This window comes from Diceros bicornis, chromosome 8, assembly GCF_020826845.1.
Source record: "Diceros bicornis minor isolate mBicDic1 chromosome 8, mDicBic1.mat.cur, whole genome shotgun sequence".
Lineage (NCBI taxonomy): Eukaryota > Metazoa > Chordata > Mammalia > Perissodactyla > Rhinocerotidae > Diceros > Diceros bicornis.
The window spans coordinates 72,748,441-72,767,143 of NC_080747.1; the positions used below are offsets into that span (position 1 = coordinate 72,748,441).

Sequence of the window (18,703 nt, forward strand, 5' to 3'; positions counted from 1 at the left end):
CATTAATATATGATAATCATTTATTTGATATTACTGTGTATATTTACATAATGAATACCAGAGTCACCATGTACTCAGCAATAATATCCTCATGTGTTTACAGTAATTGCACAGTTGAGATAGCCTATGAACCAGAATATGCTGATTTGGTTGGCAGGAAACCAGGATGAATCAAATGGACCACCATGTTGTCTCAAACTGAAACCTCAAATGTTCCCTCTCTTTGCCACCAAGTGATTATGCAATAGGCTTCAAGTCCCTAAAGGGCAGAACATTTCTGAAAAGCAGTTACTTGGCTAAGCCTGAAGTCCTATGACACATTTCTGAACTATTGGTGGTTCATATTAAAGTCTAAATCTAACTCTGGGACTACTGCAACAAATCAGATTCAAAAACAAACAAACAATGTATCATATACCCTGACATTTCTTTTAAAAAAGATTTCAAAATTGAGGAAAAATCTTTTAAAAACTTCAGCAATTTTAACTTTAATTTATATGGTCATATTATCTTCAAAAATATTTTCTAAGCCTTTGAAATGGGTAAGTAATGAGGAAAGAAACGTAATAAGTAAGAAAAACTTGGTTTTAGGTTACACATAAGTCAAATGGTTTCATTGAAAATCACATCAATATAGCAACTTTTTAATCTGGAGAGAAGAGATTTCGTCTAATATCTACTTTGAATTCTGTAAACTTAGGTGTTTTAATAGTTGTTATTCTTGATTTATAAACTTCAGAAAATAATCCTGAACTCCACGAACTTGCCGAATATTTGGTTTCACCCTGCCCTACTATATAGAAAAAGATCTAACATAACCCAAGAAAGTGAGTGTGTGCTCACAACCGTCCCCCATCTGTACAGATGTACAGAATAGAGATTTTTAAATCTAGGTGACAGCCTAATCATCGGGCAGTTTTTGAAATTAAAATGCCTACCCTGACATTTCTGAATTTAAACAAATCTTATTTTAGTCTTTTCAACTATATTAAAATTTGTTTTAAGATTTCTTAAACCAAAGAGAAGAAAAATACAGCATGGACAATACGGTGAAAAGCTCCAATAAGGTTAGTCTGGCCACAGTGTAGAATATTCTGCTGAAAAGAATTAATATGGGCAAATAAATCCAAAGAAGCCTTAACCCTCCTCCATTCCCTGTAACAGACCAACCAAAATCAAATAAATACCTCAAATAGAAAGGTGACATAGGTCTTTCATCTTCCTGCAAACTAAAAGGAAAATAAATTTTAAATTAATATAATTTCTGTTAATATTATGTCAATTTTATAAAACTCTGTCCTACCCGTCACAAATTTTGTTTTGACACATTAGAGCTGATCTAATGAGTAAAGTTAGTAAAATACTCTCTACATTGGACCTAGCCAAGGCCAATTACTACTTCAAGAAGACCATCGAGAGAGGTTTCTTTCGGGGCCGGCCCGTGGCTTAGCGGTTAAGTGCTCGCACTCTGATACTGGTGGCCTGGGTTTAGATCCTGGGCACGCACCAACGCGCTGCTTGTCCGGCAATGCTGAGGTGGTATCCCACATACAGCAACTAGAAGGATGTGCAACTATGGCATACAACTATCTACTGGGGCTTTGGGGAGAAAAAGGAAAAAAAAAAAGGAGGAGGATTGGCAATAGATGTTAGCTCAGGGCCGGCCTTTCTCAGCACAAAAAAAAAAGAGGAGGATTGGCATGGATGTTAGCTCAGGGCTGATCTTCCTCACAAAAAAAAAAAATAGAGAGAGGTTTCTTTCAAGATTAGCCTAAGGCAAAAGTAATTCACATCACACTTTCAAGAGGAAGCTTTTGACAACCTCATTCTACAAGCCCAATCTAAGTATTCATACATTACACATAAATCCTTAAAGTGATTACATCCCTCAGTTATCTCAATAAAGCTAATTACAGCTCATTAACACGATGATGAAAGTAAGAAACAGCCAAAGAATATTCCTGTTAAGTGAGAGCCACTTCAGGAATGACACCCTAGCAATGAAAAGCATGTCAGTAAGCAACGCTCATGCTCTGTCTTCTGTAGTTACTCTAGGTATTAACGAGTGTGGACAACACAAAAGGACATAAACAAAATTGAAAAAATAGGTTAAATTCCTTGAACAACACAGATGCAATATGAAGCTTAATATAAAAATATTTAATTTAAAAAATGTAAAACATATATTACAATAAAATATTTTTTCCTTTCTTTAATATGTTTTTTTCTTCTGAGAAATGACCTCAAAACGAAGAATGAGTCTCTCCCCCTTAGTGTCTCCTGGAGTGGTCTTTGAACATTTTTGATTATGCACTTGTATAAAATTTGCTTTTAAGCAGCCACTCCCCTCAATATATGACTAAGTATCTATCAGATTATGTGCATCATTAAAGAGACAAAAGTAAAAAAGTAAAGTATTAGATAAAATTAGAAAGAAGCTCTAACATTTTCTTTTTGGACTCGTATGATTAATCTTGTACACCACCTTTGAGGAAGCAACTTAACTTAAGCATTCTTTCTCTCTCTTTCCTTTTTGGCTTATTTTTTATCTTCTTAAGCATCATTGATGAAAAGAGAAAAGTTTGCTTCAATTGGTAATATTACACTGGCAATCACCAAAATCTTATTACCAAGTTATAATGCACGCACGCACACACACACACATACACACACACACACAAATCTGTCCTGAAAGTTGAAAAGGTCTCAACATTTTAGTTGGAAGATGGCACATAAAATATGACATACTATTTTTCATTCTCTCAAGATTTTGGTTTCCAATCTCAATACGGCTTAGCTGTTCTAATGTTTACGTTGCCAAAGATTTTAATGTTTGTAACTGATTGTGCTAGTTCTTCCCAAGTGAAGGGTAAGTGATGGATCAGCTTTACTATCGACTCCAATGTGGACGGGCTGAGGGCAAAGTTTGTAGAGTTGGGTTGCAGAGCTGAAGAGTTAGAGGCGACGACGTCTTGGGAAGAAACCACCTGGAGCAGTGCTGTTACAGGACATGACTACTTCAAGCCAAACTGATACAAGGAGCTTACACACTGGACTTCAAAATAGTCCTTGAAAACAGTTAAGTTATAAAAATGTTAGAATTGGGGGCTGGCCCCATGGCGTAGCAGTTAAGTGCGTGCGCTCCACTGCTGGAGACTCGGGTTTGGATCCTGGGCGTGCACCCATGCACCGCTTGTCAGGCCATGCTGTGGCAGCGTCCCATATAAAGTAGAGGAAGATGGGCATGGATGTTAGCTCAGGGCCAGTCTTCCTCAGCAAAAAGAGGAGGATTGGCATGGATGTTAGCTCAAGGCTGATCTTCCTCACACACACATACACACAAAAATGTTGGAATTGGATTTGTTACCTAATCAAGGACTCAGTGTCAAAAAGTGCTAATTATAACCAACACTATGCAAAAAGGATGCAACTAAAAACCTATAATGATTTTGTTATCACAGGAAAATTGCCTCCATATGTTATAAAATGGGCACTGTATTAAATACTTTTTTTTACCCAGAACAGATCCTTAACTCTAACACTTAACGAATTATAATGAAAATTAACAAGGGTACTTTATTGAACATTCAATTAGCAATATGGTTGGTTTTCTTAAAACTTAGAACTGCTGTAGGGAGATGATTTAGATGGTGCAGGGTTCTGAACACAGCTGTTCACGTGTTTTGGCTAATGATTTTTGTGTGTGTGCTACATTTCTTTGTAGCAACACAGGCAATCAAAATCAATCCATCCTTTCTTCCTTTATACCTTCCTCTCCCTCACACATGTATTCATCAGCTAGGTACTACTAGGTGCTCTATGTTAACTGCCTCGTGCAAATCCTCACAAAAATTTTCCCTGGTACTTGCCCCACACTTGAGGAAAGCAGGCTCAGAGTGGGCACGTAACTTATCCAGGTCACACAGCCAGTGATGTGTAAATCATTTTATTACGTGTTACGCCATTTTTGTTGTTTACTCTCTTCCCTTCAATTTCAACCTATCAAAATATGGTGGGATGAATAGGTGAGTGAAGAAAATTCATGTGATGGCCAGTCTGCATTCTTGTAGCCCTCAACAAGATCTCGTGGACATTATAAGCTCTGTGTCATGCTTCTGATTATTGCAACTCTACAGCGACCTCAGTCAAAGTCCATTCACAATGCCTCATGCCTGATAGCACATACAAAGTGATTAATTTATTAAAATGTACTGGCAGTATGTCAAGAATGTCTCTTGATAGAAACACAAGTTTTTAGTCATAAGCAAATATTTTTCAGGCTGCGTTTGCACAAAGTAAATTTGTCAATGAAAGACAAAAATCAGAATTCCTAATTTGGATATGTCCCTGAATTCTGAACTGTTTTAAGTGTTCCAAAAAAGAAAACGTGGGGCCAGCCCAGTGGCGCAAGCAGTTAAGTGCACGCGCTCCACTGCGGCGGCCCGGGGTTCGCAGGTTCGGATCCTTGGCGCACACCAATGCACTGCTTGTCAAGCCATGCTGTGGCGGCATTCCATATAACGTTGAGGAAGATGGGCATGGATGTTAGCTCAGGGCCAATCTTCCTCAGCAAAAAAAGAAAAGAAAAGAAAATGTAAGCGATTTAAATAAAATGAAACCAACTCACTATTAGATTTACTCAATCAGCAGTAGTCAACAGGGCAGCAATCCACGCACCATACCCAAGAACAACAATATAATTTGAAAAGAAAATGAGGATAAATAAATCAATTTTGATCTTTAATTAGCATATTTCTCTTTTCCCTTTCATAAAATTACCCTTGCCTGGGGTTTGGTAATGTAATCTTCCCAAAAGTGCAAATTCTAAAACAGCTAAAGCGTTGATTTTAAGTTGATTAAATCAATTAATTCTAAAAAGCAATTTAATGCACTGATTAGGCCATTTTAAAGAAAAATGGCCAAGGACAATTATTCCAAGTAGAATTGAGAAAATAAACTTTTCCACAAAATTTATACATCCAAATGCAAAACATTTGAAAAGATCACCATTTCTACATCTGTGCAAAATGGATATGGCACTATTACGAAGCCCCCAGGCATCTATGTAGAGAGGGTACTTATGCCTGTGCCTGGTTTGTGTCAGTCGCAGGCATGTCCAATGATATTAAATGAGTCATGAATTTTTGCCTAAATTTTAAATTGAGAATTCTGATTCACTTTTAGTTTTTTAAAATAAGCACATGTACTGTGAATGAAAAAGGGAGTGTGTGTCATGAAATTAAGCCAATGACAAATTGTAACAACTTGGAATTCATTCAATTTCCTCCTTGGATACAAGCATAAACCCCATGTTTTAATTATTTCCTGTTTGCTGACTCTGAATAACGGCCAAGCTTAAGCAGCCAATTATCTTCCCTTTTTTTTTAATTCAAACATACATTGAGAGATTGCCTCATCACCTCATGTATGTCAGGCAATCAGGCTGCTTAATGTCCTCCGACATGTGGTGTTATATTTATATTCCCTCAAAACAACTGGCTGTGGGAAGAATATTTATCAAATAGACCCAAGTAATAGTCCAAATCTAAGAAGCTACCACTGAGAGGGGCAACATAGATATTAGGGTTATAGCGAGCAGGACCCTATCTAACTTATTTTTTCATACGGCTCAACATTCGTAAATGCACATAAATGAATGACACCTAGACTGACAACCTCTCCATGAGCCGCGCTAATTTCTAAACTGAAGCCACAGAATGCAACGCCTATCAATTTAATTACATAGCAAGCTAATTGAAATCACAAAAAGCACGGCCTTGTCTATGTCTAAGAAAAAAACAATACTGTTGGGAGAATTCCCAGAGTGAAGTATTCAGAATGGACCTTCAATTACCGGATCAAACCACCATTCCATTCAATTCCCTTTGAACTGTCCTGATAAACGTTCCAATTAGTCCAACTTTCTAATTGGTTAATGTGGCTGGCTACCAAAAAAATTAACATAATCAGCATATTTAGCTACATTTTCAAGGGATTTGAGCTAGAAGAAATAGTTTGTAAGTGTTCCTTGAGTACTGAAAAGTACAGAAAAATAGGTAAACGCTAAGGATTAGGATCCATTCATTGAAAAAACTAGGAAAACCATCTATGGCGGCTTAAGAAAAAAACAAAGAGCAAAAGAGAGAGAGGAAGTGAGGGACAAGTGAAAGGATAAAATTAAAAGTATTAAGTAAACATTTTTTCTGGAATTTAGATTTTTTCCTCATGTTGCAACAGAATGTGCTAAGGGGATGAACTTTCTTAGAGGATGATGAGGTGAGTGAAGTTAACACATTTTCTTTCCTTCCTTCCTCTGCAAAACATAAAGTGCCACGCTTACTCAAGCATTTGTGATTCGTCCACAGTCTCAGGCATTAACCATGCCCCACTCCAGTTGCGGAGGATGGAGTAACTGGTGTTCTGCTGCTTAGATTTTTGGTTTGAACCCATTCAGGTTCACGGAAAAAAACAATCTCCCTATTCTTTTTGGAAAATAAATGTAAAAGTTTTCAGATCAGTTCGTAGCGAAGTGTTGGTAGCTGTAATTTGGGGGAGATATTTTTGTAGATATATGTATACTTCTTCACTGTAAACCCAAGCAGCTTTGTTCACAGTTTTATTATTTGTATGTTGTGACTCGAATGCAACACCTGGCCAATAGAAATAAAAACAAATCATTGACGTTCCAGAGCAAATAGATTTTCTCAACCAAAGGGTCAATGCAAAGAGCTGAGGATGTTAATATTCACAGGACATGAATTTTTAGCCAACACTAAGAGGTATTATTTTGGAGGCAAAACAAACAAACAGACAAAACAAAAAGACTTCCAAAAATTTAGAACTTTTTTCTCAATAATATAGGAAATTTCTACCATTTTCTCGATCGCTAAGTGGAAAATTGATATATATTGTTAGAGGTTGAATTGTGCCCTCTCAAGAAGATATATTGGAGCCCTAACCCTCAGAACCTCAGAATGTGACCTTATTTGGAAATAGGGTCTTTACTGAGGTGATCAAGTTAAAATGAAGTCATTAGAGTGGGCTCTAATTCAATGTGACTGGAATCCTTATAAAAAGGGGCAATTTGGACCTAGAGACAGACATGCACACAGGAAGAATGCCATGTGAAGATTAGAGTTGTGCTGTCACGACCCAAGGAACTACCAGAAGCTAGGAGAGAGGCCTGGAACAGATCATTCTCCAGCACCTTCAGAGGGAACATGGCTCTGACAACATGTTGATTTGGGACTTCTGGCCTCCAGAATGGTAAGACAATCAGTTTCTGCTGTTCTAAGCCACCCCATTTGTGGTACTTTGTTATAGCAGCCCAAGGACACTAATACATCTACTAAATTTTTTTTCCCCCAAATTCAGAAATAAGAACCTGCCTAATGAAGGTGTTTCCATCTTACAAAAAGGTTGTGCTCTGAAAGTTCATTTGTAGGGATGCTATCACTAGAATTGATTTCCCATACTGACATGGGATTAGATTTCCAGGCCTCTACCTTGCTTGATGTATATAATGCACACTCAATGAATGTTGCTGAATTAAGATTATGTTTCCACGAGACTCAGAGAAAACACTCTTTCCTTCTCTGTCCCACTGAAAGAATCAGCTCTGGGCCAAAGAAGTACAGATTTTGTTGAGTCTGGATAGCAGAGAAAATCACAGAGAGGAAGCAGGTCCAGATATGCCTAGCAGTGGGCATGAGAACATGGTTCTGGAAGGCCATGGGGATGCTGATAGAGTGTTTCCAAATCTCTTTCAAATATTCTTTTCCTGGTTGTACCAGAGAATGGTGTCAAGAATGAGATTCAGGGACACATGGTCCCTCTGGATTCCTCCTTACTTTATGGCATTCTTTATCACCTGCATTCAGTCTTTTAATTCAAAGAACTATTATACTTGGAAGGAACTAAGGAACGCCTCGTTCTAGTTCAATCCCATCCACCCAGCTAGTTCGATCTCTCGATGCCTGTCTGATTAATAGCTTTCAACCTCTAAGAAATTGATGTATGCATGTGGGGGAAGAGGAGTAAAGGTTCTAAGCAGGGAAGGGTGGGGTTGCTTTATCTTCTACTTCTTTTGCATCTCTCCACACAGTTAGAAGGTCAAAAGTGAACCATAACTACCTGCTGATTGACTGACACACTAGGAGGCTCACACTGCCCTTCACAGGGGGTCCTGGCTGGAGACATGATTAGAAGTCACAGAATGGAATTCTCATTCCTGTTATAATATTTCAGTCATGTTAACAAGCCAACAGCTCTCCTTAAAGAAGTTTCTCTATTAGACCCACATTTGGTCAATCACCAATTGTATTGATTCTATCTCAAAAAAAAAAAAAGACAAGTCTCTTGAATCTAATCTGTCCTTTCCATTTCACGGAGTTGGTCTTTCACAGGGGGAATACTCTCTTTCCCTGCCACCCACACCAGTTTATCCTTAATACACCCACCAGATTCATCCTCTTACCTTAAAAGCCTCTCCTGCTTCCCCAATGCCTTTGGGGTAAAATCCAAATGACTAAACCTGGCACAAAGGTTCCTCCCAACCTAAGTCCAGGATACCTGTGTAGACCTCTCACCACACTTTCGTAATGCTCCCCATTTGTACATGCTGTTCCCTCTCGCTTAAATGCTTCCTCCACCTCTCTCTGCCTGGTAAATACTTCATCTCTCAGCTCAAGTGTCATCTAATCCAGGAAGCCATCTCCAGCACCCTGGAGAGGGAGCTGCTTCTTCCTCCAGACTCTGAGACACTCTGTTCACAGCTATAAGTGAGTGCTTAGCACACCACACGGAAATTCGTGAGTTCAGACGCTGGCTTCGCTTCCTGGATTTGTCTTTATCTTTGTACCCCTAGCACCTAGCAAGGTACCTAGAACACTCTAGGTGCCCAGTAAATCATTAAGACTCGGCTGAGTGCTAAAAGTACTGTCCTAGGAAATATTCTGAAAACATACAGTTTGTAAAATTAATTCTGCCAGTAGAAGCATTCTCAGATATCTATATGTTGATTACTTTAAGTTATCTTGTTCCCTTCTATTCAAAACTTAATGAGATTGCAACTATGCCGTAGGTTTTCTCCCATTCTTACTTAAATAATTTCTTTTCTGACTGCACAATTAGAGGTGGGAGTTCTGCCATCATGCCAGTAATGTAAACGCTGTACTTTCTGTGCTGTACAGTGAACCCAGAAAAGGATATGTTCAGGCAAGGGAATGTTTGAACATGGCCTTGCCACACACTGTATCTGTTTGTTCTGGCTGGAGAGCAGGAAGAGAAAATTACTTCACCTCACTGCAAACCCAAAGGTTGTTTGGGGCTTAAAGAAATTTTTGGTTTAGTCACAGAACAATTCTCAAGGCAGCTGGAAGCTTTCATTTGTCTCTGAGATTCTTGGTCAGAAAAGTGATGTTTATCATTACTATAGACATGTAAAGATTGCCTTAGGGAGGCAGTAATTTAGAATGTAAAATACAGTAACTTTATTTTAGGGGGGGTTGATATTAGTTGAGAAAATATTTTTAGAACATTAGTAAACAAGTTAAAATATTTTCTAATCTTTAGTTACTGAAAGAAAACCAAAAGAATATGGGGATACCTGCAGAAGGAAAGAAGGAAAGAGTAAATTATTCTTCCTAATTTCAATAATCATCTTTTTTTATAATATTCTTAAAGGTTTGTTAATATAGTTTTTATTTAAAAGATATGTAATTTCCAGAACTGTTAATTCTGAATGTGGATTTCTTGAAGGAGACAAAAATGTGCAGAAAGCAATGCAAGTTACCCCATCGCCCTCCGCCCACGAACCCTCCCTCTGCCAGGGGAGGGCTCTGCACAGAGAAGTAAGTTAAGGACTTGTTTCCACAAGTCACCATTTTATGTTGGTTTTGAGGATGATGAGCACCTGGTGAGTGTATGAAGGCTTGATGTCTGCCTACGTTGGGCTTTGCGAGCTTCCGTAACCACGTGCAAATGCTCACTCAGCATTTCTTGAGTGTCTACTACTTATCACAGCCTATGACAGATGCTGGAGATACCCAGGCTAATAAGATATGGTCCCAACCCTCACAGAATTCATAGCCAGGGAGAAACAGAAACTTGAAATTTAATAACTCTTATGAAAAAGAGACACTCAGCTACCATACATTGAGGGCTCACCAAATGAGCCAGGCTTTGGACTAAGAGTTTCCTAAAAATTTTCTCATTCAATCCTCAAAGACACCCGTGGAAGGAGGTATTACTAACCAGATCTTTCAGATAAGAAAAACGAGTCTTAGAAAGGTCAATTAATTGGCTGAAGGCCACAGATCCAGGCAGCGCCAAGATTCAAATGCAGGGCTGTTGAAGCCAGGGCTCCAGCCCTTACACTGAGAAGCAGCACGCAGTCTGGCAGGTTAGGGGAGGTTAGGTGATGTGAGTGACACTGGGGTGAATTCTGAGGGTCACAGAGGCATTATTAGGAGAAGATAATGGACGGGAGAAGAACTCTTCAACAAAGACAAGAGAACGTGTGAGAACGCATGAGGAGACACTGCCGGGCGCTCAGCACTGTGGACACAACAGGTAGGAGCCCGGCAGTGGCACTTGGTGACCCGAGAGAGGGGCAGGCGCTGGAGTTTTTGCTGCTAAGTCAAGGAGTTGAAAGTGAAGGAGAGTCACTTATAAAAATACGACACAGTATATCAGTGGTCTCCTCTGGCTGGCTTCTGGTTCCTAATTTTAGTTTTAGGAGCTATTCTAACCTAGACAATGAAGTTAACATTTCTTTCCATCATCATTTTGCTGAGAGCAAAATACTGATATATCATCCTAAGCTTTTTCTAAACCCTTCTTAACTTTTTCTAGCGTTTTAGTTCCATTCAATATGATCTGAGAAAGGCAGTTCAGTTCTTGGTTTTTATTTCTATTAAGTTCAAGTTTTCTGACTTTTATTCTTATACTTGATGAGAAGATACCATGCATGTTTCCTGACCCCAAATCTTAAAAGTTTTATAAAATGTATCCTGCGTCTCTCCCCTCTCCCCCTGACCCAGGATTTTTATTTCTTCATTTAGACACCTTAATTTTAAAAATCAACTTCTAGGGCTTTCTACTATTATTTATTTATTGATTGATGTTTTTACTACCCCGTCCCCACTATTTGCCATTAACATGTCTTTCTTATGCAAGAACTAAAATCAATTTCCACATCTGGCTTAGTGATGATCTGTGCAAGGGTTATGATGTAGTGTCCCGAAGAGGCACATCTATAGAGACGGAAAGTAGATTAGTGGTCGCCTAGAGCCGGGATGGGGCATTGAGGGTGGCTGCAGTCAGTTTGGGCTGCTATAACAAGATACCACAGATTGGGTGGTTCAAACAACAGAAACATTTATTCCTCACAGTTTTAAAGATTGGAAGTCTGAGATCAGGGTGTCAGCATGGTCAGGTTCTGGTGAGAGCTCTCCCTGGCTTGCAGACAGCTACCTTCTTGCTGTGTCCCCACATAGTTGGGGTGGGGTTGGGGGAATGGGGAGAGCACGATCTGGTCCCTTCATGTCCTTATAAGGGCACCAATCCTATCATGACCTCATCCAAACCTAATTACCTCCCAAAGGTCCCACCTCCAAATACCATCACGCTGGGGATCAGAGCATCAACATAGGATTTTAGGGGGAAACAAACATTCAGTCCATAGTAGGGGTTGATTGCTAAAGAGTACAGGGTTTCTTTTTGGGTGATGAAAATATTCTAAAATTGATTATAGCAATGGTTGAACAACCTTGTGAGTATACTAAAAATCATTGAATTGTACACTTTAAGTAGGTGAATTGCATGGTATGAGAATTATATCTCAATAAAGCTATTACCAAAAGAAGTTACATCTGGTTCTTCTCAAGGGAAGAATAAATAGTGCTTTTAAAAGGTTTTGTATAGTACAAACTATTTCTTTGGCAATTCATTCTGATGGTCACATAAGTATATAAGGATTACAGGAAAAAAATAGGGTAAAATGTTTTGAGAGTTTAAAGAAATTTGATTCCATGGTATTTTCAATGACACTTCCCACACGTCACTTTCCAGTATTCATCCAACGAAATGGAACGCAATGATAGAGCATCTCCTTAATTGTGTTAAGCACTCTGGCATTCAAGGAATTGAAAGGTATTGCAAGTATGAGGATAACAAAACCAAAAGAAAAGCCATATGCTACCCTTTACATCTGAGTAGTTTTACCATTTACAAAGAACTATCATATTCTTTAACTTCAAAATTTCCCCCATATGTAAGTATGTCAGGTGGTATCAGCCCATTTCATGAATGAGGAAAATGACCAAATTCACAGGGCTAGCTAGCTGTCAGCGTCTGGATACGTTTTCTGATGGCAAGCTGACTACCTTTCCACTGCTTTCCCCACTGTTTTGTGCTGAATACCTAACACCTTTATTTTTTCAATGGTTTAGACAGGGTGATCTCTGTAAAATTTAAAAATATCCTCACCTTAGTTCATACTAACTTCTTAAGTTGGAGTAATTAGCAAATATCTAGACTCCAGAGGTACTGCAACTATCATGTAAGAGTAGAGCCCACAGAGATCTTATTTGTTCTCAATGACTTCTGGTTACCACCAAACATACACCATATTGGTGATGAAGTCTAAGTTCAGATACATAGCCCCTAAGGGTTAACCCAGATTTGAAGTGAGGCAGCTTTTAATTCCCTCTTAAGCTGTGTTTGTGGAAGAGGAAGGGGGAGTGCAACGAGTCTATCAAAATGCCAACAAGTTAGGAATCCTATGAGTTAATGGATACATGAACTGAAGGTGTCACCACCACAAGCAGTAGAGGGCTCTCTAACACCGCACAGGAGATGCACAAGCACGACCACCGTTACCTGGCGTGGTCCCTGGTTAACTCCCATATGACCCCCCGTTAGCAACATTTACTTGTTTGCAACAGGATATTCTAAAGACCAATAGTTAGAAAGACCAGATAAATTCTGCTGATAAGAAGTTTCAGTGAAAATTTCCCACGCTGGATCACTAACACATGTTCATTAACGCCGTTGCTATAATTCTTCTTATAAGAGCCACTGGAATTTGGAATTACAATGTATTTCACCATCATAAAATAAATGTCCAGTAACATATTGAATATCATAAGTTGCTAGATGAAGCAATGAAAAAGAGAATTACATAGACATTATTAATATCAGTTTCCCATTTTCGTAAATAAGGCAAGGAAAGAATAGGATGCTAACACGTGAAAGCAGATGCCAATGCATTAAAATCAAAGGAATCTAAATTAATCATTAGCGCTATTAACTTCATCCTCAATCATTATTCTTTGTGGATATAAATTGAGTTAGCGGCTATTGGAAAGTTAATCTAGCAAATCAAATTACTGCTATGAATGCTAAGAGTTTTGTCATAGACATAAGACACAAAGTTAAGACTTTGTTTCTTAGCCTATTGAAGTCTTTCTATTCATAAAATAGAGATCCTTACCTACAGATCCAAATACCTAAGGAAAAAAATCCAATGGAATACAACTCATGCAAAGATCCTGAGGTATAAGTAAACCCTGGAATCTGACAAAACATATGATCTCGTTACTGACAGAAGGTGACTAAATTTAGTCACCTGAGAAAACTTTTATTTAAATTCTTAATTTAGCATAGTTTCTCCACTTATTTGCAATATTATTTTTCTTCTTTTGGGGACCTTTTTCAGATGGCAAGAATATCCATACAATGCTATACAGTGTGTTGAGTTTTATCATTAAGTATAAGAAGTACATGTAAATATCTTAGTGTCTTTAAAAATATTTAGGGCAATTTAACCATCTCAATAGATATGCAATAAGATCCCATCTTTAATTTAAGCCATTTGAAGTGAACTGTAAGAGCTGAGTTCACCTTACAGAAGGTCACATTTTAAACATTCAGCCTCTGCAGTTTTCTCCTAAAGATCATGAGTTTCTAAATAGTCAACTCCATCCTGGAAAGTCTACAAATTACATTAAGTAATAAACAGATAGAATTAAAGGGAACCAAAGTATTTTATTTCAGTCTTAGCCTTCAGCCTCATCTGTTATTCTTATCTGAGTTACAGATGAGCAGAAACAAATTTATCTTCTACATATTTTCACAATATGCTAAGAAAGGCTAAAAAGTCACTCGTGGAAATCATAAACTAAGTAGACATCAGGGTATCAACATGCCCTCCAATAAGATCACATACTTACATGAGGTTAAATAAAACTTGGGTAATATTATCCACGTAGGCACATCTCCATTATCATGCTAATCACGCCGTCCATTCATGTATTGTAATTGTCTGGTAATGTGTCTGCATCCTCACTAGCACGTGAGCTTTTCGAAGCAGAGCTTGTATCTTAATTCCCTTAGTATCACTAGCAGTGCAGAGTAGTATTCAGTCATAGAGAAAATATTAAGCAACACTGTAAGAATGCTCTGTTTTAGCATGTGACCCTGACCATGGAGTAAATGAAAGCATCAGTCACGAAAAAAACACCTCACATAAGGTCATGATACTAAATACACTATTTGGGGATGCTGAGCAGTATAGTGTTGGGTTCTTATATATACCTGCTGTCAATGGCTTTATACAAGCTATAATCATTAACTAGAGTTTAGATCACTGTTTTTCTGAGTGTGTGGGTCATTTGTATCAGCTTTACTTTTAGGAAGCTTATTAAAATGTAGACACTTTCCCTGTCACACCCAGATTCAGATTTAGTGAGTCCAGGGAAGGAGGGCAGTGGGAAGAAGCTGATTTTAAAAACAAGTTCCTCAGGTAATTCTCATGCACCTAAAGTATCAGAAGTATTGGCCTCTTTGCTTGATACAAATAGTGAGCATTAATTTCTTATTATTTAAAGTATTTAAAGCTATTTGACTCGTCCACTTTTACTTCTGTTTCTAGCCCCTTAAACAGAACGGAGCAGAGCCTCATGCCATCAGTCAGTATGGCACGTAGACTGCAGAGCTCCACAACCTTCCTGCTTCAGGCAGGGTAACAGTTGGGGCTGCCGGCAACACTCGTCACCCCCAGAGAGTCACAGAAATCTCTAGCCAAAGATATGGAACTGGGATTGGAAGCAGCAATTATACATAGGAACAGGAAAGTTGTCTGCACAAGTGCTTAAATGCACAAGAGATCCTTAACGAAGAGAGCCACACAAACCTGGTCCTTGCCTTCAGGAGGTTTATAATCAAAGGGAGGCACAGGCCGGAAGTGAAGATTGCAGGTAATCAATCTTATTAAACTCTCAGAGCTAGGGAAACAGTGAATGCACTGATCAGCATTCTTGAATGCAAATTCAAATTAGTCTTCTTACATAGGTTTATTGGTAAGGACTAACGGTGCAAAATAATTTTGCAGGAAACTATGCTGATTTTATTTTAGCTCTCACCAACTTAACTCCCTAAACAATGTTTTACCAGTATAAAGATCCATTGTCATTAATAATAAAGAAATAATAATTCAGTAGTAGCCAATATTTTTATCTAGAATACAACTTGCTTAAGACCCTTAAGAACCGACGTCATTTTAAGAAAAACAAGTCTCTCATTTTAAAGTTGGAAACCAAATCAAGACTCCAAAGAGTGTACGTTAGTTTTAGTCTCTTGCAAGCTTCAAGCATGTGGACCTTGCCACTGAGCTAACATAGAAACATTTAAGATCTGTCCACAAACTACTTCCTGTCCCCTTGGGTTATTAATTTTTAGGAAAGGAATTCTTGGGACATCTCCATCAAGTTCCCATTCCAGTGCACCTGTCATTACAGCGAAAGAAAAACGACGACACTGGTTTATCTCACAGTGTACATCTGCAGGAACCATTTTGCAAATAAACACTAAATTTTTGTTTCCATTATTTTCATTGTTAAAACATAAACATTCAGGAAAATATTGGTGGCATGATTTTTAAAGATGAAATACATTTTATCTAGTTTTTTTCAATCTTATTAACTGTATTTACTATTTGATTTCTAAAATCATTTCCACTAACAAAACCCTCAATTGTTGTCTTAAAGGAAGCATTTATATGGAATTGAAGGCCACCGCATGTAAAGCAGTTGAAGTTCAAATATGATAATATGATTGGCAAAATAAATTTTAAAAAATCATAAAATGTGACCTAGGGCACCTCTGAGACTTCCTCCATACCTCAGTTTTTCTGTTGTGAAACTGGAACACTGGCCTCCGTCATCGCGGAGGTGACTTCTAGCTTTAACATTCCAGGATACATTATTCATTTATTATTTCACCAGCAGTGTTCTTTTTAACAAGCCCCTTTGTTTAACTTCACCTTTCTCTGCTTTGGTATCACTCCTCCACCCCACCCTCCACAATCCATATGACAATCATTAACTGAACAACACAGAGCCTGTGCGCAATCATTCTTACAGAGCAGTTTTTTTAAAAGTGTCATTTGTGTAATAAATCTATCTAGAATTATTCATGGAAAATATTATCCTTAACATTTATGTCCACATATTATAATGAATTGATTGATAGAAAATCCTTGCCTGGATCTGAACTCCAGAAGGGAGGGATCCTAAGATGCATTTTAAAGACGTCTTTAGCCCATCAGTATCCTTAAAATGGGCTTAGCGCTTACCACAGCTTCACAACGTCGGTAAGAAGCTGATTCAGTTTTATTAGAAACCTGCTCAATACATTCTTCAGTTTCTGCTTTTCCTCAGATTAAAGATATTTTCTTATATTTATTTTCATTCAAGGAAGGAACTAACCCAATAATCAAGTGAAACAGATAAGAAATTGGGCATAAATGTCAGTAGAAAGAAGCAGCATGATGTTAAAATTTTCTAGTCTTAGGAAAGAACATTATGTACAATGGACTCTACACAGTTTGCAACATATTACTAAAAGATGCCAAGTATTGGCAAAGTTATATGGTTTTATACTACTCAGAAAATACAGAACAGAATAAAACAAAACGAACAGGAAAGAATACTACCTTTGCAGAGGCATGATTTCACAAGCCATTCTTGCGTCTAAATTTGCAAGGGACCCTCACAACTGTCTCTTCCACGCCAAGTTTGGTCGTCTGTACAGGGAACGTCTTCTCACAGCGGCTAAGCCGGGCTTGGGGCTTGAGGCTGCACCTCACAGCTGGAGAAGAAACTTGCTCTGCAGTTAGCCAGTGTCCTGCGGCTCTCAGCCTCCAAACTTCTTCAAGCAATGCTGTTTTATCGGCTGCCTCTCTACATTTACACTGCAGTCCACTTTGACCTTTTGTTCCAGGGAAGCAGCTGAAGCCTCCAGCCAATCAGAGGAGCAGCTGCGGCAGTGCTTAAAGGCGCTGCTGCTTTTGCCGCTGTTCCTCCTCCTCCTGCTCCTCAGTGGGCTTGCCTAATTCTCGTAACTCGAAACTTTCCTCTGAGCAGTTCCACAGACAAGCTTGTCAGTCTGGGGAAAACAACCAATAACCGCAGCAAGGGCGAAGAGTCCCCTACTTCTCCACTTTACAGAGACTGCCAATAAGGAAATCCATTTGTCAAGGACAGACACTGCCTCGGAAACTGAAGGTTTCTGTGACAGAAGGCGAGAGCTAAGCTCCGTCCCCTTTCTTCCTTTAAAAAGCAAACCAGCCAGTAGCATCGGAAGGCACGATACTTTTCTAGAAGGAAGGTATGCTTCTAGACCCTTGCCCTACCCACATGTATTTCCTGCTGATGTTTGTGTACACTGCGGTGGTGACCAGTCACTGGTGACATCACCCAAGGCACGTAGCTCCCACTTCTGGGGAGAATACGTGTCCTAAGACCGCCAAGTTCTCAAGGGATCAGTGTCTACTCCCATGGAAGTTAATTCAACTTATTATTTCCGCATTTTATCCTTATAAAATCTAATGTGTTTATTTACATAGTCATTTTCCTCTAAGAACATCAACAGCATCTTTTGGTCTGCTGGTTACTTGTCTATTTATCTGTCTATCTATTTACTCACTACAGGTAACAGCAAATCAATTTTTCCATAAAGTCTGCCAAATGCTTGTTAATGTTCCAGCTTTTCCCGACAGTTTCTTCTTCAGTATGGAACACTAAAGTGTTATTTTTAGGAACATAATTGCTAATCCATAGACTTCATGCGTTGCAAAAACAATAGTAGAAATACATTTTAATAAGATTTCTTTCACATCATGAGAGTGGAAAGAGTTACAACAAAGTCCAGAGCATTGCTTTTAGTAGAAGAAAGGCCACAGAGCCAGAGGCTACGGGGTTCAGAAAGAGTAGGGGCTTGGAGGTCCGAAAAGGTTTCCTCCTCCCCTGTTGTTTTTCCCAGATTTTTCTTTTTTACAGACCACTCAATTCTGAATTTAGAACACAAAGTCCTATTGTGTCTACTTTCCTTTGCTATACCTGCTAATAAAAACATGTCATTGTCTGACTAAACCTCTATCATATATATGAAAATGGATTAGTCATCCTGAAACTTATGTTCAGACATTATGATAAAATATAACTAAAATCAGCCTTTTAAAACAATGGAAGGTGCCAAGTCCAGAACTTATTTTAATGGAAATTGTCAATATATTCATTTTTTGATTTGAGATTTGGAAATTCTAATTTGATTCTCCAGTAAAAATAACTTAGTTCTGTATATTTGCTTAAGTTTTTTATTTTTCAAAATGCCTTTACATCTTGCTTAACACTTCAACTGC

General features: G+C 38.4%; 1 protein-coding gene across 5 annotated transcripts in view; it reads right to left on the reverse strand.

Moving 5' to 3' along the window:
• The window catches only part of FAM13A (family with sequence similarity 13 member A), a 317,773-nt gene that overhangs the window by 78,080 nt on the left and 220,990 nt on the right, over positions 1–18,703 (reverse strand). For 2 of the 5 annotated variants that reach the window (XM_058547501.1, XM_058547498.1), the window contains exon 8: positions 1,188–1,229. The exons of 2 other annotated variants lie outside the window; for them this stretch is intronic. In XM_058547501.1, the coding sequence (XP_058403484.1) occupies positions 1,188–1,229 (42 nt within the window). Of the gene's footprint in view, positions 1–1,187; positions 1,230–16,996; positions 17,359–18,703 lie in introns of those variants that run through there. One more of the 5 variants, XM_058547502.1, reaches the window with a different exon arrangement.